Raw genomic sequence first — 22,059 nt, forward strand, 5'->3', positions numbered from 1 at the left:
TATCAACTGAGGTTTCCTGTATTGAGTCAAATTAATCTGCAGGCTCTATTCCTTTCCGTCAATTCCTCTAAATTTTAGCATTTCCACCAACTTCCTTCAGAATCCAAAGACTAAATTTAGTTTTCACTGGAGGAAACATTCTGATTGATAAGTTCATAGATTTTCATGAGAATCCTATTACTTTTTATATTTTTCATTTTTAAAACAATTTTGTTTGTGTACAGAGAGCTATCAGCAGACTTAAAAGCTCTGTGTTCAAATCTTGCCTCTAACAAATATTGGTTATGTACATTAATCTACCATCACCCCCCACCCCTCCAGACAACCTCATGTATTTATTTTAAGAGAATTAATTAGAAAATGTTAAAGCCATATATACAATTCAGCATCTCTTACTTTGATTGCAAGAGAGCCAGGTCTGAATGAACATGGTATAAACTTTCTGATGGGCAAAAATGCAGAACCATTTGGAATGAGAAATAGCAGCTCCTTACCACCCCACACAAGCATATAGCTTCCTCACCAACACACTTAATAAGAGTAATCTGTTAGCCCAAGGAAGGAGAGCTCTTATTCATAATTTGTTTCATTTTTAAGAGAGCACATTTTATTCACAACAATCTTCTCGTGGGGAATACAAATATTGTTGTCTCCATTCTACAGATGAGGAAACTGAGGTTTCAGAGGTGATGGGATTTATATCATGAAACTAGTATATTTCAGAGTCAAGATGAAACCCAAGTCTTCCATCTCCAAATCTAATTTCTTTGCTAAAAATAATAGGATTCTCAAGTAGACTTGTGAATTTATTAGTCTAGATGTTTCCTCCAGCAAAAACCCAAGTCTTTGAATTCTGGGGGGAATTAATGGAAAAGCTGAAACTTAGGGCAAATGATGAAAAGGAATGGAGCTTGCAGCTTAATTTGACTCAATACAGGAAACCTCACTTGATACAAAGCTGAAAAAGACTGACAATTGATAGCTCTTCTTGATACCATGTTGCCTCATATTTAAGTCAAATATAAATATAGGGAAGTGGAAATGAGAAGTAGGGTTTGCCTGGAACACTTTCAATTGATCAAGCAAAAAGCACTTAAGAAGTCTTTATTTTGTATCAAGTCCTGTGCAGAGTTCTGGGGATATGAAGAAAGGTAAAAATGTGATTCATGTCCTAAAGAAGTTCCCATTCTAATGAGGAAGCCAATGTATAAATCTGTTCATATCAGATATGTACAAAGTAGATGTAACTTCAGAGGGAAGGTACCAAACAGATTTGATACAAGGTAGGGTACCATTAGGTAATGGCATACTGCACAGAGTGCTGGGCTGGAGTCAGGAAGACTCATGTCCCTGAGTTCAAATCTAGACTCAGAGATGTACTAGCTGTATGGCTCTAGGCAAGTCACTTCATCCTGTTTGCCTCAGTTTCCTCATCTGTAAAATGAGCTGGAGAAGGAATTGGCAGACAATTCTGTTATCCAAAAAAAAACTGCAAATGGGGTCACAGAATCCAAAATGACTGAAAAACAACAAGAGGAATTGAACTGAGTCTTGGAGGAAGTCAGTACATTCAGGAAGGAGAAGTGATGAAAGAGAATATTCTGAGAATGGAGGACAGAGAAAGAAATGACTTAAAGCCAAAAGATAGAGTGTTGAGTTTAAGAAAGAGCCAGAAGGTCGATGTTGCTTAATATTACATATAACATACAATAATACATAGAGGGGAGTGATGAATTAGAATACTCAAGTAGGAAGGGTCAGTTCATAAGTGGTCTTAAAAGCCAAATAGAACTTTTTACATTTCATCCTGGAGGTAATAGGGAGTTATTGGATTTTTATTGAACAGAGAAAAGAGATGGTCAGATCTGACTTCCATAGAACTATGCTTTGACTTCATGGGGAGAGTCATATATATTCTAGTCCCTTGATAAAGAGCATATAGCCAATAGGAGCTATCCTTTGAACTTTACAAATAAGGAAAGGCAAAGATTTCTTCTCCCCTCTTCCTTTCCAGCAGCATCTATAGTGGCTATTTTCCACTTCTAAGAAGAAATCCCATGGAGATTTGGCATTGGCTGTATCCCAACAAAATAACCATTTCCAAAGACATTATATAAAGTGTTTCTCCTCTTTTCTTTTTTTATATCTAACATTTTTTATTTTTCCAAATACATGCAAAGATAATTTTCAACATTTGCCTTTGCAAAACCTTGTGTTCCTATTTTTTCTCCCTCTCTCCTTCCTGCCCCCTTCTCTAAGACAGAAAACAATCCAATATAGGTTAAACATATATAGTTCTTCTAAACACTTTTCCATAGTCATTATGCTGCACAAGAAAAATTAGATCTAAAGGGGAAAGACATGAAAAAGAAAAAAATCAAACTAACAATAATAACAACAAAAAGGTGAAAATATTATGTTTTGATTCACATTCAGTCTCCATAGTTCTCTCTCTGGATGTAGATGGCATTTTCCATCCCAAGTATATTGAAATTGCCTTGAATCACCTCATTGTTGTTAAGAGCTAAGTCCATCACAGTTGACCATCATGTAATCTTGTTATTGTATATAATGTTCTTTTGGTTCTGCTTATTTCTCTTAGCAGCAGTTCATGTAGGTCTTTCCATCTCCTCTCTTTTTATAGCCCATGAAGAAGGATTACATTTACCTAGTTGCCAGTTCTTTTCAGTATAACTCCATACTTCCCTTTAGGGTCCAAACGGACCAACCAAAGCCCTCTGGAAATGCATTCCCAAGCAAGGAGTCAGAGCTCATATATCCCTCTTCATAGAATCAGAGCACCCATGCCCAGCTCTTTGAGAATCACTCCAGTCCAAATTCTTACCACATAAATATAACTAGTGCTGTGTGTGTGTGTGTGTGTGTGTGTGTGCGCGCGCTGTGTGTTTGGTAGCAGAAAGGGGAAATATGGGTGATTGACATGGTCAAACCAAAATAGCCAATGACCAAAGCTGAGACCAAATTTCCATCGCTAATCAATTCACAAATGTTAATTCAGTGACTGTGGTGCATCCAATTTGGTGCTGGAAATTGAGAAGAATTCTAAAGTAGTAAGCAGCACTGATCTCGACCTCAAAGCCTCTATATCCAAGTTAAGGAAATAAGATCTACATGTGAAGCAGTGGTCATTCAAAGAAGTAATGTAACCCAGGATTGCATAATCCTGGACATCAATGAAGTCTACAGTCATTAAAGAGAAACTTCATAAACCTTGAAGGAGAAGTTGAGAGGACACAGGAAAATATTCAACGAGGGAAAGGCAAGAAGTCAGAAAGTTGGCCAAATCCTTCAGGTCTGTTCTTCTGACCTCTCAGTTTTTGAATTCCTATGGAATTCTGAGCGGCAGGGCCATGCTGGGCACTTACAGCCGACTAAGTATTATTATCATCATTCCATGTGTGCTGGGGTCGGCTCTGAGCAACAATTGGAGCCATTTACACAGAAGCTTGGAACAGGATCCAAATCACAGGTCCACCTGCTCCAAATACCTCACTCCCCCTGCAGTTAACATTTTACTACAAAATGAAGTGACTAATGAATCTGGCCCAGTATAAATCCCCAGACAAAATCCCAGCTTGGGGTCTGTGTCTAGACGTCCAGCACCAAGGGCAATTTGTGTTTCCAATATCCAGTGACTTATCAGCTTGAAGGAAAGCAGGTTTGATGGAGTGATAGGGAAAGGATAATGTATATTCCCCATCCCCCTGATCTCCCAGTCAGGATAACTGGGGAATGAGGATGCTCCTTGATAATGTTTGCATTAGTAAATGGAAAGATCTTAACAGTGTTGTTATATGGCTCTAATCATTCAGAAGGACTGACCTGAAAGTTTCTTTCTTCTTGCAGACTGTGCTTTGTGAAGCTAAAGCTCTTAATGATAGCCATAGAGTACAAGTCCGCCAATCGAGAGAGCCGGTAAGTTGCTTGGACTCTGGGACTGACACTGATGATGGGGAATGTGCATCCTCAGAATGCTCAGGCCATTCTTTCCTAAATGGGATTTGTTTCCTCTGAAGCTTGATGCAGCCTATTCCAACAGGTTTCAGAACACATTTGTTGAAGACTATTCCTGCCACTCCTGTTCCCCAATCAATTTTCTAATAATTAATAAGTTTTGAGTAGAGGGGAAGATTTAGCAAAGGGTGTGAGATCCAAGAATATGGGTTCAGGTCTTTCCTTCGGTGTTTACAATTTATGTGTCAGACATGACACTTTAGCTCCTGGGTGGTTGCCTTATGTGACATGAGGGGGTTTGACTATACCCTCCAATGAAAGGATATAGTCCTCTAATATTATGATTTTTGCCATGGATCTTCTGAATTCCCAAACAATATAAGACACACACCCCTCCCAATTTTCTTAGGGGAGAAAAGAGCAAAAACTGAAGGTCTCTGCCTGGTTGCATCCTTCCTACCCTAAAGCTAAACAACCCTTGCAATGCATCTCTTGTCCCAGCTCCCTTTCAACAGGAAGGGATGCACACGGTTTACCTTTAGGAAGCAGCAGATGGGCTCAGGACTGTTCTGCAGCGGGCAGGGGGCAGAGTGGTTATGGGAGAGATCTGCTCTCTTGATATCCAAATTACAAGCAGCCTATTGTGTACCATATGCGCTTCTCCCGGTACAGCCTGAATCCAGGTGGCAGAATATCAGTTTCATGTAAATTAGCCAGGAGAGCTGCACTCAAAGTCAGGCTGCTCCCTTTATTTATTTATTTTGCTCTTAATTATGTGCAAATCAGAGTGATGGGGGGGAATAGGTCTGACTGGGATAGATAACACCCAAGTCAATATATGATTCAAGGCAAGAAAAGAGCATGATACACTGGCTTGTCTCTATTATATTGAAGACATAGTAAACTAGCAATCTATATTGTGGAAATGGCATTGTGTGTTGGAGAAATAATATAGATGTTGCTCTGGTTTCCCTACCCTTCTCGACGGTTTTTGGAAGAATCAGAACACAAATGGCCAAGATGCTAGGGCTTTGGTCCAATGGGATGGTGCCCATTTTTTCCTTGCCAGCATTCACCTACCTTTTTGTAGATATTCTGATTGCTCCTCAGCAGGAAGGAGATTCACAGTATGGCCTATTCTGAACTGCTGAGCAGGACAGGCCACTAAGTGTAAGATAATCTTTCCTACCAGAACATTTGTTGGGATTTCCTAGAATGGCATTTCAGTTCCAAGAATTGTTTGAACTCATGATGGTGTCATCTGATTAACAAGTTTTCATTCTCTGGATAAATGGCCTAGTAATGTCAAGTTACCAAATGCAGAGTCTGTTTCTCTGTGCTGGAAAAAAAAAAACTGGATTGGAAAATGGTCAATCCACATGTTTTTTGGTTGTCTTTACAATCTGATCAGATTGCATTTCAGGGCTGATCTGATCAATTGTTATGATGTTGTTGTTTTTTTTCCCTTAAATCCAAATCAACCAAAAAAATGGCAGATTTGGGGGCCACATGTAGAATTGATTTTGGCCTTTTCTTTTTTTTTTTCTTTTTTCTTTTTCCTAGGTTGACAAAGTGAAGCATAATTATTTGCAAAAAACAAATAGATTGATGTCACCCTGAGCACAGGTTGGATCATTTCCAGATTTAATAATTGCATTTGGCTATAATTTCACAAGGAGTTCCCTGTGTATATAGAAAACATTATCCTTTCTAGTCTTTTTTGCAAATGATATTCTTCACATTACCAAGTTTTTTTACCTGTCAAGTGGGTAAACCTTTGTGTAAATTTCCGGTGTTATCTCCCTCCCACTTCTCTGCACTCTTCAGAAAAGTGAAAAGTGAAATGCTGTTCATTACCCTGAGCTTTGTTTCTGTACTAATTTTTGTCTTTAGGTTGCATCCGGAGCCCTGGTTAGTCAGTTCACAAATATGTACATTTAGTCACAAGGGGTGAAAACTACCTCTGATAACTTGAGGGAGGCAAATTATCTCTACTGGAAAAACCACTCAGACCACTGACTTGCTAAAAGTTTGGTCAGTGGGCACAATATTTGTGAGAGAAGAATAACAAAGTATTATTATTCCCTGGAGGCATGTTTTCCTGAATGGACTTTCATATTAATTCTCCAATTGGAATTGTTTTCAACAGAGACATCTTTTTACTTTTTCAGTGAACAAATGGCCTTATTTTTTGGAAAAGTGGAAAAATTTGTTCCATTTTTTTTTGCTTTCTATACACAACTACAGCCTTTAATTCTTAAATGTGGCTTGGTCTCAACTGTGGAAGGGAGTTTCCTCTCTTAAGGAAAAGGTATGCTTAGGAGAAGGGAATGTGGATCAGTGCATCTGAAAATGGAGACATTCATCACACATTAGCCACAGAGGTTGTTCAAAGCTATAAACTAAAAACAAAACAAAACAAACTCTTGATAATGTTTTTCTTTTCCTTTTATTTATTCCTTGCTCTAATGACACATTAAGATTGAAAAGTTGCTTTCCTCCACTTTTGTGCCCTCACATTTACCCCATGTTAATCCCTTTGTTTCTCCTCTTTCCTCTACCCCATGCCCCCAACTTAGCATCATTTCATATTTATTTGTCCTTATTCTTGGCAAAACTGCTTGTTTTTGTATCATATTCTTCAAAGAATTTGAAACAAAGGTTGTGTTTTTTTCTTTAAGTTTTTCTTCTGGTGTTGGTTGATTTCTTACCAAAATGTTTGATTTAAAATTTTTTCTTGTCATTTGCAGAAGCCGAAAGCGGTATGCACTCTTCGTTAACTTTCCTTCCAACCTCAATCCTCTACCTTCACTCCTTCTAACTCCAGGACTAACCCTTTGTCAAGAATTCAGGAAGATAACACCTACCTTTCTGTGTATATATAAATATGTGTACATATTTACATATATGTATATAATCACCCTTGTCTGGTGTATATATACATGTATATACATATGTATATTTATATACAAGCCCCCTGGTTATATTTCTCTAAATTGGTGGTAGCACTTGGTGTTCTGGTTTTATTTGTTAGTTTCTGTGAATTATGCACTAACTTCTTTGCAGAAAACCTTAAAAGGTGGGAGGGAGCGGGAGTAAGAAGGAACACAATCCTCTTTTCAGTCTTGACACCACTGGTGTGGCATTTCACTTAAAATGGTTATTTTTCTCTTGAGCATTTTTGTCTGTTTTTGTATTATGTTGCTGTGTCCACCAGATTTCGTGATGCCATTTTGTCTACATACCATATCCACATTCCCAGTGATCTCCTCTCTGCATCTATTTTTTCAGAGTCTACCTTGTGTGGTATAGTCATGTCTCTTTATCCACATAACAGAGACCAAGTCCGTGTTCTTGTTTTGCTGATGAACTTTCAAGCAATTTAAAATCTCTTCAATACTCTTCTCCCAAAGTTTCTTTGGAGATTTATTTCTGTAATTGTTTCACCGAAAGAGTGCCATTTATCACAGCAAATACTTGTGTGTTTTTTTTCTCCTTGTGTGTTTGACATATTTCTGAATGTGACATCTTGAGTCCCACCATTTGACTGTGTCCCATTTTACTCCTGTTTGGTGTTGCATGAAGCATGTTCAAAAACTTTGACCTTCTTTCCCCCTTTTCTTGGTTAATATTCTTAAACTGATCTTTTACGATTCTCTTCTCTGTGATGATCTTGTTGAAAACATAACATGATGTCTTCCACCTGCTCATTTTCTCAAGCTTCACCTTCCTCATTGGTTGTGTGGTCCTTTTTGTATTTGTGTGTGGATCTGTGTGTTCATATGTTTGTCTTCTCTTCTTCCCTGAGTCTTTGGATTCTGTGGTTTTGACTAGTTGTGTGGAAAAAGAGGTGGCTTCCTGTCAGTTTGGCATTAGTTACATGACCCAACTGCAGAGAAGTTACTGCAACAAGTCGAATTTTCCAGGATGTCCAATGCTTGCACCTCTAGTGATGGCTTCTTACCTTGTGGTGAAGGCATGTTGCTGATGAAGGCATGCTTCCTGTCCAAAAGTAAGATGGGCTTGCTCCCAGAACAAAATACCCAATTAGACAAAATATTTCCATTTTTATGATCCTTTCCCTAAGAAAAATTAAATACACACATATACACAAATACACACACAAGCCCTACTTCAATTTTAGAAATTACATCCATATCTACATTACCTATACTTGGGTCAGACAAACTGGGAGCAATCTTTGTTATCACATTAGTGTGTCATTATTTCACTGTAGCATGGAATATCGACTTGTCTTCCACCTCAATCCTTTTTCTTTTTTTGAGTTGCAAGTAAAAGTATATGTGTCTAGGTTTATGATGGAAATGATAAAGCACAGAAGAAAGTAGTAGTTAAGTGGTTACAGACCATAAGCCTCAGGGAAGCCTAAGTTGGCTGCCTAGGACACCAGTGTAAGCCCTGACACTTCTCTCCATCTGCTTTCCACCCAAGAAGTAAAACTGATTCAAATAAAGTGCCAACTACTAGTAGATGCCCCTGGCACAATGCACTGATAGGGGTTACTATTCCTGGTAATGTTTTCTCTGGGGAGGCCATGAACCAACCTTAGATGGTTGCTGTTTACTTTTGCTTTTGCTTGCCCTAGTTCCCATTAGTTTGTGGTTGTTAATATGCATATTTCCATATATTATGATACGAAAGACTATATTATCATGCAGCTTGTTAGCATGTTATATTACCTGGGGGAATGGCACAATACATTTGCAAGGAGGATTACACTATAAGAACATTTTCCCATCATACATATTCAGGGTAGCTAGAAAGCTGGGGTTTTTTTGCTTCTTTTTCCCCTTTCATTTGTATTTGCACCTTTCCCCTCCCAATAATTGCCAATCCTTAAGAACTATAGATCTGGATAATTAGTACAATTTTAGGAATATGATTATGAATTTTCATGGAGTTTCTTTGCTTTTATCACCCTCATGATAAAAAAAGACACAGATAAAGGCAAAATCCAGTTTCAGTCTTGTCTTTATGGCTAATCTGCCTTTATTTTTCACTATGTTCTACTCTTTTACTCACCAATCAATCAGTGAATTAACAAGCATTTTAAGTGACAATTCTCTTCTAGGAACTGTGAGGGGAATTACAAAGACACAAATGATATAGTCATTACCCTCAGTGAGATTACATTTTTTGTAGATGGAGAAGGAGAGGGAAAGGGAGAGAGAGAGAAAGAGAGAGGGGGGAGATGGAGAGAGAGAGAGAGAGCGAGAGCGAGAGCGAGAGCGAGAGAGAGAGAGAGAGAGAGAGAGGAAGGAGAGGGAGAAAGAGAGAAAGGAGGAGAGGGAAAGCGGGATGGAGGGGAATGGAGAGAGAGAGACAGAGAGAAGAGAAAGAGAGGGAGAGAGAAGAGAGAGACAGAGACAGAAAGAAAAAGAGAGAGAGAAAAGAGAAGAGAAGAAAGAAGAAAGAGAGGGAGAGAGGTAGAAGAGAGAGAGATAAAGAGATAGAGAATAACAGCAACAGAGATAGAGCAGAGGGAAGAGAGAAAGACAGACAGAGACGAAGAGAGACATATAGACAGAGGTAGAGACAGAGAAATTTTGGAGGAGGACATATCTGAGTACATCAAAAAAATACCTCATGTAGCAGGTCTGAGGTATCTGAGCTAACCTTTGAAGGTGACAGAGATAAGGACAGTAAGGAGACAGTGCATTCCAGGCAAGCCAAGAAATATCTACTATTGCCCTCATCTTGTTCAACTTGAAGTGTTCTATACTTCCAGAAGAATATTAGCTTCAAATATTCTTGGAATGGTGATAATCAGAGTTCAAGAGGACAACTGAAAATGGAAGTAATTTTAAGGGTTCATTGTGCACAGTTGTCCTAAATGATTACTATTTATTTGGGAGGCTTTTGAAGTGAGGTCCATATTATTTGGGAGAAAGAGGACACGATTCCAGAGGGTTCTCACCATCTTATTAATTCATCTTACTTTGCCAAATGTAACCGCTCCTGGGACAAGGCCTGACTCATATGAACTCCAACATGATGTGTTTAAAAATTACTCTTTTCAAAATTAGCTCTCTATTAAAGAAAGGGATCAGAAGGGAATCTGGCCTCAGCTGAGACTATGACTCATGGTGAGGTAGGGAGCAAAAGATCAATTCAAGTACAAACCTAAGAGAAAAAATAAAGATTAAATGAGTGTCCTCCACAACAGCGAGGAATTATAAGGCAGCATGGTTTGTTTGGTAGTAAATACTCTGGACTAGGATCATGGGAGGGCTAAGTTCTGGTCCCTGTTTGAGAAAAAAAAATTATTTTGTTCTTGGTTTTTTTGTGCTCCATACTTGCCACTTAATAAACACTTGATGAATGTCTGTTGGTTGATTGTGACTTTAAGCAAATCACTTAATTTTTTCTGTCCCTCAGTTTTCTCATTTATAAAATGAAAAGTTGGATTAAATTATCTGTGATCCTTTCCAGCCCTGAAATTTGATTCTATTTTCCACACAGTATCTCAGATAATATATATGTATACCTAAGTGTGTTTATATACATATATATTTGTGTATACATATGCATGTATATACACATACACACATTTACATGCAAAGACATATGTATACATATATGTGTGTTTATGTATGTATATGCCTACTACATCTAAGGCACCAAGCAAAACAATGTGGAGTATATAAACAAATCATGGTCCCTTCTCTCAGGGAACTTAGTGTTCACATTATAATGTATTCACATATAATTATAATTATATATATATACATATATATATATAGTGTTCACATATAATTTATACTTATTTAGATGTGTCATCAGTACTCTACAGTGCTGAAATAAAGTACATTTAAGCAAAACCTTTGGCTTTTGCCAAAGAGCAGAGGCAGAACAGAAGAGTTTTCAGTACTTCTTAGGATATGTTTCCATTTCTGTTCTATTCTTGAGTAGATGTAAGAACTTTCTGAGGCATAGAAAAACCAAATTTTCTTAAGATTCCTCAGGTGAACAGGGCCAGAGACCCGAATACCAGAATGGCAAAGAATTTACAGAACAAGAAAAAGAACAGATCAAACTTTGTGATATTCTGTATAACAGGAAGTCTCGTGTCTGGAATGAATAAATTCACAGAACAAAGAGAATAAATTAGATATTCCCTAGGAGCAGAAATGGGCCAACACTTACTTTTAAAACTCTTTTAGAATTGAGCTAATTGATACATTGAAAAGTAAAGAATTTCCCAGAACCTGAAGATAACTTTGTCTGTATTACTAATGTCTCAAAGGCAGAAAACTGATGAAAAGTGATCCACAGGGAGAGAAGCTCTTTTCTCAGGCAGAGAACAGAGATATAGGCACAATCAATATATTGTATTTATTTATTTTAAGGAAGATCAAAGAGTCTTGGGAGGTCAAGAACAATAGCCAAAGAATAGAAAGCATTTGGCAAATAGGAGTCACTTGGACCTAAGGTTGTTATCTTATATTTTTAAGGAAGAGATAGATGAAATTTCCTTTAAACTCTTAGAACCTTGGGAATTTTGAATGTACATGGAAGTTTTAAAGCTTTTATTAGGGCCAAGTATGAAAAAAAAAAAAAGAAATATATTTCCCCAAAGAGTCTTTGAAACCATGTAGTCAGCCAGCAATTTTTTTTTTTTGCATTTTATCCATTGGAACCCAAATGTACATCATGACCAAGTTATTAAAAAGGAAAAGAATCTGGCAGGATGCTATGATATTTTTATATCCATCAAGAATTCCTTTTACTTTTTTGAGTGCAGAACTCATTGGCAAGATTACCATTCAGAAAATTGAAGGAAAATCATATATAAATTAGGATGTCCACAAATTATGCTATTTCTACACAAATATAGAAATGAGTACAATAGGAGGGTGGGTGTATTCTAGAATTATACAATGGGTTTCATTATGGAACATGCTTTCAGAGACATAAGGTTTAAAGAAAAAATCTCACCATAGCCTAAAGTCAGTCCAAATTAGCTTGTCCATTTCCAGAAGTTCTTCTGGAATAATAAAAAAAATTGTGAATTTTTAGTTGTAAAATGGACCTACATTGCAAACTGGTTACCTCCTGGGTAGCTCATTAATTAGTACCAAGGGCTAACCCCAGCAATAGTAACCAATGACATCATCAGAGATTATTTGCTTCCAGGCCTTAATCATTTTAATTACCTTAGTTTCTGGTTTGACTTTAATGGACTTGAAGGCAAGATTCCACTATAAATGGTGTACTTGGCAGTTGTTAAAAAGCTGATCCCAACTTTTCACTGCATGGTTAGCTGTTCTTCATCACAGGGATAAGAATGGAGAGAATGAAAAGAGATTTTTCATTAATAGAAAATTTGTTCCTTTCTACTTCATCTTGTGCAATCACACCATGGGTTCAATTATTGGGAAACACAAGAATGAATCAAATAATCTGGGGAAGAGAGATATTCTAGGTTATGTGAAAAACTTGTTTTATTTTTGAATTTCACTGAGCAAATATTATTGAAATTTTACCTTTGATTGTCATCATTCTAACCTTTTTGTGTATTATTCAAAGGATTTTTATTTTTTTTTGCTTAGACTAAATAAGCACTAATAAAAATGTACAATATTCCTATTTGTGGCATCTACTTCCACTTCTGACCCAAATGAGGAAATAGGCATGAATTTTTTTCTCATACCTGGCATGTACTCTAGCTGATACTCAATAGATGCTTATTGATTGACTGATTGATTGGTGTACTCCAAATGAGTTTTTTCCATTCATCTTATTATGATGAGGGTAGTATAAGATCAAGGATATGAGATTAAATGATGCTGATCCATTCTTAGGTTTGATTACTCTCTGTATGCACTGGAAATCCCTTTGAAAATGCAGGCTGCTCTTGAAATCCACCATATGGAGAGAGAGACTCTAATTTTATATCTAAAAATTAAATCCTCATTGATAATATAGTATATTTAAAAAGAACAGGCACTAGGTTCAAATTCTGCCTCTGATGCTCACTGACTATGTAAACTTGGGCAATTCACTTTCCTTTTCTCTGGATCTCGGTTTCTTCATCTGTTACATGAAGAGATTGGACAAGGTGGCCTTTGAAATCTCTTCAGTCCTCTTTAATTCTGTGATCCTATTGGCTATAGAATATAAATATTGAGCCAGCAAGAGACTCACTTACTCATTTCTTTTATGACAAATTCTTCCTTTCTCCTAACTGGGATCTGCTGCCAACCATTAAGGATAGTAGAGAGCAGAGGTCATGGTTAATCCACTAAGTGTAAAACCTATTTCTGCATGATTATGGATTCAGTGCATGTAACACTGTGATCAGTTTAGACCCACATTTTCCTTATTTGTGAATAGTTTCATTACTGTCTTTATATCTAGGGCCAGAACAGTCAAATCTTCAAGGATTTTCTGCTATTATTTAGTGTTAATAACAGCAATGACACAGGTTCAGTTTCCTTCTGTCACAATGCCTTGTTCTGGGTATTTAGGAGATTCTTGTGATAGGAGACCATTATTTTGTGGTAATGACCTACTGGGAGATCTCCCAACTGAACAGAAGTTCACTTGGGTCACTCTTATGTTATTACAGACAAATCACTCTCTGATTGCTACAACCCTCCCATGGAAGAGTTTGCCACTGGAAAATGGTCACATACTAATCACTCTCTTGTTTTCAGTATTTGATGACTTCCTTCCTATAACCTAATTCCAAACATCAACCTTAAGCACTACAGATTTGCAGATCAAAGGATATCTGTGTTTTATCTATTGCTGTATTTAGTATCTTCCCTAAATTGTTCTCTAAGCTAAAAAAAAAAAAAAAAAGAAAAAGGAAAAAAAAGGGAATTAGCTAGCTCCATCTGAATCCAAGCATATTAGCAAGTCGTGCTTTTGATCTTTTAAGTGATTAAACTTGAGGGAACAGATCCAAATACCTATTTATCCCAAAGAAGTTTCCTTTACTGATTCTCATCATCCAAGTACAAGTTATTCTATTTAACATATGCATGTGCACGTGCACATTCATACACACACAATACACATACACCATTTAAATAGCCCTTTTGAATAGGCTTCCTATTTGGGATAATGTTCTCCTTAATAACAAAAACACAATCTAGGGGATATAAATTTTATTTCCTGAAAAATGGAAGTCAAAAAGTGAACAAGCATTTAAGCACCTTCTATGGGCCAGGTCTTTGGGACGATATTATGGATATTTTCACATCTGATTCTGACATATAACTTTTATGTGCAAACTCAGGGCTCTTAGTATTTCACCCATTAAATCAAATGCATGACCAATTCATTTGTTAGTATGGGGATTATTCTTTTCCTAAATATTCATCTTATTTTTTTTTAATGTTCTTAGCATTGTCATGCAGATGTTGTGTTTTCCCCTGCATTGGTAACTGGTTGCCTTGTACTCTGCCCCTTGGTAATACGTGGTATACATACTTGTATATTTATGTATGCATATAGGGGTCCCATTAACTCAATGTCATTAGAAGTAAATATTGGCATTAAAATGACTTAATTTGATTGATGATTCTTCGACTTTGACCTTGGGTAGTAAGTTCCTGGGAAATCAGTTAATCAGAAGTTCAACCCACATACCAAAGTAGGCAAGGCAGACTATTTCTTGAACATATTAGGTTGCTGGCATCTGGTTTTGCTTTGGTTTCCTTAAAAAGATGCCCAGGGTACGCCACTTGGGGAACCAACAGCTAGAGTTCACTGATGACATTATCAGATCAAATACCAAGGATTTGGGACTAAGAGTCTGTGGACTTGGCATCAAATCTGCCAGAATGGCTTTGGACATCCCTGACATCCCCTTCCCTTCTAGTGGGCCCCCTATAAAAAACAACCATATGATGTAACCTCAGAATTTCTTCTTAGAATGTCTCCTCACAACTCTATCTTCTCTGTTTATGTTTCAATGAGCAGCATATTAATTAATCCTGGAAACCATCTCAAAATCCAAGAAGGTACTTTAGGATTCTTCATCGCAAGTGATGCCAAAGAAGTCAAGAGGTAAAATTGATTTTTTTGTTCCAATTTCACTCCTTTCATGCATCAATCACAACAGATCCCTCCTGTCTGCCCCCAAAACCTTAAAACGTGGTCAAGGCAATCTATTGAGATGGTCAACAAATACAGCTTTCTTTATGTGGAGTCAATTAAAAAAAAATCCCTGAATTGTTAACATGGGCTGATTCATGCTCATCTTAATTAGAGAACTGCCAAATTTCCATTTCATGTGGGGTATTGGCCAACTGAGGAATAATGGATTTATTCTGCTACTGATGTTAACAATAACAACAGTGACATTTATATGGTACCTACTACAGGTAGATGCTAGGCACTGTGTTAAGTACTTTACAGATACCATTTCATTTGATCCTTAGAACAACCTTGAGAAGTATATGTTATTATTATCCCTATTTAACATATGGGGAAACTGAGGCATATAGAAGTTATTACTTGTCCAGGGTCACACAGTAAGTGAAGTCAGATTTGAATTCATGTCCTCTTGATAACAAGTCTTAGCACTCTACTTACTGTGCCACCTAATTATTCCTAAAACTTTAGATAAATAATGGAATTTGATAAACATTGTACATGTCTAAAGTTATACAAAAAATATAATACAAGATAAAGTATTAAAAAAAAAAAAGGTAAAAGAAAGAACCAGGTAAACTTTTTGATCTCAGGTCCCACTTACACTCTTAACAATTATTGAGGACTCCAAAGAGATTTTTTGAAATGTGTTTCATATAGATAGATGAGATAGAGACAGAGATATTAATATTTACTATATAAGAAATTAAATGGCTATATTTTAAAATCTATATTTATTAATTCATTAAAACAATAATAACAAATATGTATATGTTATAAATAACATATTTGATGAAAAATATATTTTCAATATTTCTATGGATGTTAACTTAAATAACATATTTGATGAAAAATATATTTTCAGTATTTCTATAGATGTTCACATAAATATTTGATGAAAACATATTTTCAATATTTCTATAGATGTTAACCTAAATAACATATTTAATGAAAAATCTATTTTCAAAAAATAGAAGAGTAGCATTTTACAGATTTTTGCACATTTCTGTGATCTGGCTTCATAGAAGACAACTAGATTCTCATGTCTGCTTCTACTTTGAATCTGTTGTGAGATGTATTTTTGTTGAGATTTATGAAAAGAATGCAATCTCATCCAGCTGTATAGTTGGAAAAGGTAATATTTTAATAGGTGAATAATGCCTTAAGATCATTTATGATTAGGATCCTCTGATGCGCTTTATGGACTGCAGGGACATATGGACTACCTTTTGAAAACCATTTCTTTAGGGAAATTTGAGGAGGAAGAAATGGATATCAATTGATATAGAAGCTAGGTCAAATCTAGTTCCCCTTCAGAGTCCTCTGCTATTGGTCACTGTGTCTTTGCTACCAGAATTCCAACTCCTTGGAAATTGGACAGAGTGAATCAAGCTGGTAAATAGGCTGATGTCCCTGCCCTTCTAAGCTCACCATTAAGAAGGAATGCATCTGGGTCCCGATTAGTAGACAGAAAAGCTTGACACAGCAGCTCTGCCACATGAGCCAGAGGCTAGGGAACCCTGCAGAAATATAGATCACTTATGCCTCCCCCTACTCCCATTTGTATAATTCCCTTTCCCATTGCATCTCTCCCTAATGAATGTCACCAACACAAAGTGGTCCAAGAAACAAATTACATCCTATATTCGGTAGTGCAACATGTCTCATTTCTGTGCTTTATGGCATTCACAAATACATGCTGACATAATAAGTACAAGACCAGGCTGTGATTTTCCATGGTGTGGGGGAGGTGTCAGGGCAAATGCTGTCAGTTAGGGGATTTCAAATAGATGACGTGGGCAGAAAACCACAGAAAGGACTTAGGAGATTTGAATGGAACTAGACAAGTTGGTTTTTTTATTTGATTTTCAAGGAAAACTTGATTAAGATGACCTGCTATTAAGTATATGTCTTCAACTAGAAAAAGCAACAGAAATGAGTGACTTGGAGCTTATAGAAAACCCAAATGACCAGATTAAGCACAGTATTACAGGAGAGAGGGAGGGCTCATAGGATCAGAATTTTGGGGGAAAAACCTTCTTGGGTCCAGTCCAAATACCAACATAATCAAGGAACAGAATTTTCTCAGTTATTTATAAGTAGAGTCAGTAGTAGTCTTTGGTATATAGCCATTCAATGGACTGCATGATATTATCTATACAGAAACAGCAAGTGGAAAGTAAAGAACCCCCAAAGAAGAATAAGGACTAGATCTGTGACTCTATAGGAAATTTGTGGGTGAGGGAGGCAACTATCTTTACTCCCTCCGATTAGTACCTTCTTTACAATTTACAATCTTTGAAAATTGCCTACAACAGTTCTCAAACTTTTTGACTTCAGAACCCTTTATACTCCTATTATTTAAGACCCCTAAAGAAGTTCTAGTTGTGTATGTTAGAGTTGATTTGTCACATCAAAAATTAAAAATCTTAGTTTTATTATGAAAATAGTTTTGAGAGTATGGATCCCTTGATAGGATGTTTAGGACCCCCAATTAGACTTTGAGAACTGCTGGTCCAGACTGCTAAAAAAAAAGTTATGGGACTTATCCAGGGTCACCCTGCCAGTGAGTATCAGATGTATAACTTGAATTCATGTCTTCCTGCCTTTGAGGCAGGTTCTTCAGCCACTATAACAAGACTAAGAGAGATGGAATCACAATAAGGGGAATGGGACCCAGTGATTGCTCTTTTCCTTTTACGTCAAGGGAAACAAGACACTTAACATAGAGACTCAGTTTCCATATTTGTAAAATAAAGATAATAATAGTCCTGATCCTGTAGGATAAGTGCCAGGCTTGGAGTCAGGTAGACTCTTCTTCCTGAATTCAAATCCAGCCTCAGACACTTACATGCTCTGTGACCCTGGGCCAGTCACTTAACCTGTTTACCTCAGTTTCCTTATCTGTAAAATGAGCTGGAGAAGAAAATAGGGAAGTATTTTACTATCTTTGCCAAGAAAACTCCAAATGGGGTTACAAGTCACATATGATTTCATATGACTCAATAACAACAACAAAAACCCACAGTGATGTTACCAAGATACCCAAAAATAATCCTTGTAAATCCACGTAGAACACACTGAAAACATTAAAGAGATACAGAAATTTGTAAAGCACCCTGAAAACCTTAAAGAGGGCCTATTAACATCCCTTTTGGCCCTAAATCTATTATGGTAATGACTCCTGTGTGCCAGAAATCTAATAAAATGGATTTCATCACACCCATTAATACTAAGCCTTTCTAAGTTTCTAGCCATTGTTTTAGACTTACCTTCTATTACCTCACCTGAGCCCATCAGAACACCCTATTAATTAGGTTCATTGCTGGGACATCTTGTAATGAATGCTCTTTTGAACCAGGCCGGAGGCCCTCTGTAGATGAATGCCTGTTTAGTCTTGTTTAGCCAAGGGGAAACATTAGCTGAGAACATACCCATGTGCTGTTGAGTATAGGGATTGACTAGTTTTTGTTATTGTCTCCCCAGTAAACCAGAATATTTGACCTGTTGATTTCCGAGTTCCCTTCCAGTTTAACGGTATTTGGCTGCCATCTTGCCTCTTGGATTTTGATGCTAGATCTCGTATCACAAAGAATCAGTATGTGACTCAAATCCCATTCTCTCTCCCCACTACCACCATTCTGCTTGCTTAATGAGCAAAGGTTAATTCAGAATATCCCCTTTGTAAAGTCTGAGTGAGGAAGAGCCTCATCTGTCTGTCTCCTGTGTTCCTTAAATCTTTAGTTTGTTGCTAAGGAGTCCAGAGAATGGTGACCTTGCCGATGGCTGAGCCTTCACTCTCAATGTGTTCGGCTGAGGGAACCTACATGATGTTCTCAAAGATGAAAGACAAATGAGCTAATCTTCTGGGTTACATTATCAACCTTTCCCCCAATTACTTTTCCAATGGAAGTTTATTAAAAGAAGCACTAACTTGAAGAGCAGAGTCTCATGTTGGAGATGAAGGGTCTTGCAACAAACACTTCCGTCTTTAAATGTCTAAACCTTTCAAAAGATTAAAGGAAATTAGTGCTGGCATGTTTCATTAATTTGGCACCATAGCAGGAAGAAATGTGGGACTCATTTCATTTGGGTGGATTAAGAAATGTGTCAGTTTTTCCATTCTCTCTCTCCAGGGCATTTTTTTACTGCAAAGCCTGTCATGATGACATCACAGATCCCAAAAGGATAAAAAAATGTGGCTGCAAACGGCGTAAGTAATATTTCTTCTGCCTTTCCTCCCCTACCAATCCCCACCCCTCAATTTCACTTCCTTCCCCATCTCCTAAGGAAACTGTTCCACTTAGCGACTCTGCTTAAAATGTGTTTATGTTTCACACACTGGTACAAAGAGACTGGGAAATAAATATTGTTTGTTCAGTTGGCAAATCTGCCATTCACATCAGCTCTCCCTTCCCCCTCTCCCTCTTTCCTTCCCTCCCTAAGTAGTGACCTAAATGGCCTCCTGGCTTAAGAACAGTCCTGGCAAAGATGAGTCTGATCTGGAAGGGTAGAATTCGATATGCAAAAACTAGGGTCAGGAGGGGGAAGCATCCAATTGCTCTCCTTCAGGAAGAGGGAGCTCAAACTAAGCCAATTTTGTTTCCTGGTAGGATGATTTTGCTGGCCAGTGGGACTTAGGATAGAGGTAGGATGTTGAATCATAATAAGATTAAATACCTTTTCTATTTATCATTCAGATAAATGAGGTCTATGAAGTTTTGGCACCAAAGGAAGAAAAAAATTAAATTTCGATATCTTCATCCATCCTGGTCTTACATCATTGCTAGGCAGATTTACTTTGATGATTTTAGTCAAAAGAAATGGGATGACATAGGATGTAGTTGACTGGACTTAGAACAAAGAAGGCACGTCAGGTCATCTAGCTTTCATCAAGTGCCTACTGTGTGTCAGGCACTTCACTAAGCTCTGCAGATAAAAGAAAGACAAAAGGTAGTCTCTGCTATCAAAGAGCTCCCAGCTTGATGGAGTTCAGTCTAGTACAAGACTTGGTTCAAGTTTCACCTCTGACACACATTGGCAAAGTGATCCTGAGCAAGTCACTTCCCTCCTACTCTGGCAACTCTCTGAAATTAGGAGTAGCTGAGAAGATGCTAACCTGCATAGATGGAGGGATTTAATCATTTCCTTTCTTCATCACAGGTCCAGTCACTATCTGTCTCATTCAAAGAGATACTGCTTATTCTTTCTCTCTTTGTGGTCCCCAAAGGGTAGAAGAGAATGCATTTCATATTATGTTGCATGTCTGTCTCAAATCCCTTCCAAACCAAGCCCCAGAAAGGCTCTTTATATTTGGAGATTTATAGAAATTTATAGAAATGTTGTACAGGTATTACCCACTGATTATTCAGTGACATATTAATGGGGGAAATGAACTAGGCATTTTCCATTTTTTTTTTAAATGGCAGAGAGGGGAAGAAGTATCATCAGTCTTGATATAATAATAATTTTATACTAATAATAACCAATATATAGTGCTTTAAAGTTTACAAAATTGTGTATATATTATTTCATTTGCTTCTCACAAGAGCCCTTTGAGATAGGTGCTGTTACTATATTCATTTTACATATGAGTAAACTGAGGCATAGATTAAGCTAGTAGCTTAGTAAGCTTTGAGAAAGGATTTTAACTCACATTTTCTGACTCTAAGATCCTCATTCTGTTCCCTCTGCCACCTGTTAAATGGTATCTTGGAAGTCATACCTCCCTCCCTCCAAAATCATGACCAGTGACACTATGGAGAAATTCATTTCTACTGGGAAGTGATAATTAAATATAATTATATCTATGGAAAAAACTGGCCTCTCCAGCTTTCTCTGCAGGGTTACACCTTTGATTAAAGAAACCGTTTTCAAGTGATCTGGTGTTAAATTACTTCAGAATAGAATATAAACAGTCTAAAGCCTGAAATAGAGCAAGCTGATTTGGGAAATGGACAGAAATCATAGAATCCCAGTGGCCATCTACTCCATGCCTTGGGGACTCTGGATAGGGACTGGACTTATGGTTTCATTTATATGGGCAAAATTACTCAACGAGTCAATGATACATGCAGCTTGGTACCTTTTCTACAACTAATAGTCTTGGAGAGCCAGCTACCTTAAGCTGTAAGAAGTAACTGATTTGCTCAGAGTCACATGGCATATAGAGTGACAGGATTAGAATTCAAGTCTACTTGGTTCCCAAAGCCAACTCTTTATCCAGTCAACCATATTGCTTCACAGTCTAACCCATACCAACACAAAAATCACCTCTACATAATGCATTATATAAGACTTATTCATCTAGTCTTTGTTTAAAAACTTCCAGTGAGGAGTGACCCTATGCACTCCTCAGTATGGGATGGGAGTAGGGTGAGCAGACTAAGTAGAGAATACATCTATGGCTGATCCATGTATAATGAGCTGTTGGGCACTAGTTATTGATTTATTGATGGTTCTAATGAATCCTGAGAGTTGTCCCAGAAGGGCTAAGGAAGCAGTTACTCTCTGATTACTCTAGATAGCAGGATGGCCCTAGCAGAGGGGTTCCATTAACTCTAAGAAAGATTCCTATCCTTCCCATTCCCAGCAGGAGACATAGTGAGTACAAGGGTATCTTTTGTTTGAAAAGAAATTCCTCTAATGGCTACAGAGGGAGTTCCATCTTTTATGTAAGATTCCATGAAGAGAATCCCTTTCCCCAAAGGTTCTTCTAGACTTGAAAAATCCACAGAGAAACTATTCTTTCATTCTGAGGACCTTCCCAAATAGCTAATCCCAGAGGGTACAGGACCCGAGAAAAATCAAATTATATGCCCTTCTCCTCTCATTGCCTTAGTATGTCTACTGGTAAAACATAGTTTAAGTGGATATCATGAGGATATTCCCTCAGAATATCTTATAGAAAATATCCCTAGCTCTCTCAGTATTGAAAATATTATATATAAACAATTC

The 22,059-nt window shown here is 37.3% G+C and overlaps 1 protein-coding gene across 1 annotated transcript in view; it reads left to right on the forward strand.

Moving 5' to 3' along the window:
• Positions 1–22,059, forward strand: part of KCNMA1 (potassium calcium-activated channel subfamily M alpha 1) — an 887,197-nt gene that overhangs the window by 718,920 nt on the left and 146,218 nt on the right. Inside the window, 4 exon segments of the mRNA XM_031949466.1 lie at positions 3,868–3,936; positions 6,726–6,737; positions 14,929–15,015; positions 19,239–19,315. Of these exon segments, the coding sequence (XP_031805326.1) occupies positions 3,868–3,936; positions 6,726–6,737; positions 14,929–15,015; positions 19,239–19,315 (245 nt within the window).

Source organism: Sarcophilus harrisii, chromosome 2 (assembly GCF_902635505.1).
Source record: "Sarcophilus harrisii chromosome 2, mSarHar1.11, whole genome shotgun sequence".
Taxonomy (NCBI): Eukaryota; Metazoa; Chordata; class Mammalia; order Dasyuromorphia; family Dasyuridae; genus Sarcophilus; species Sarcophilus harrisii.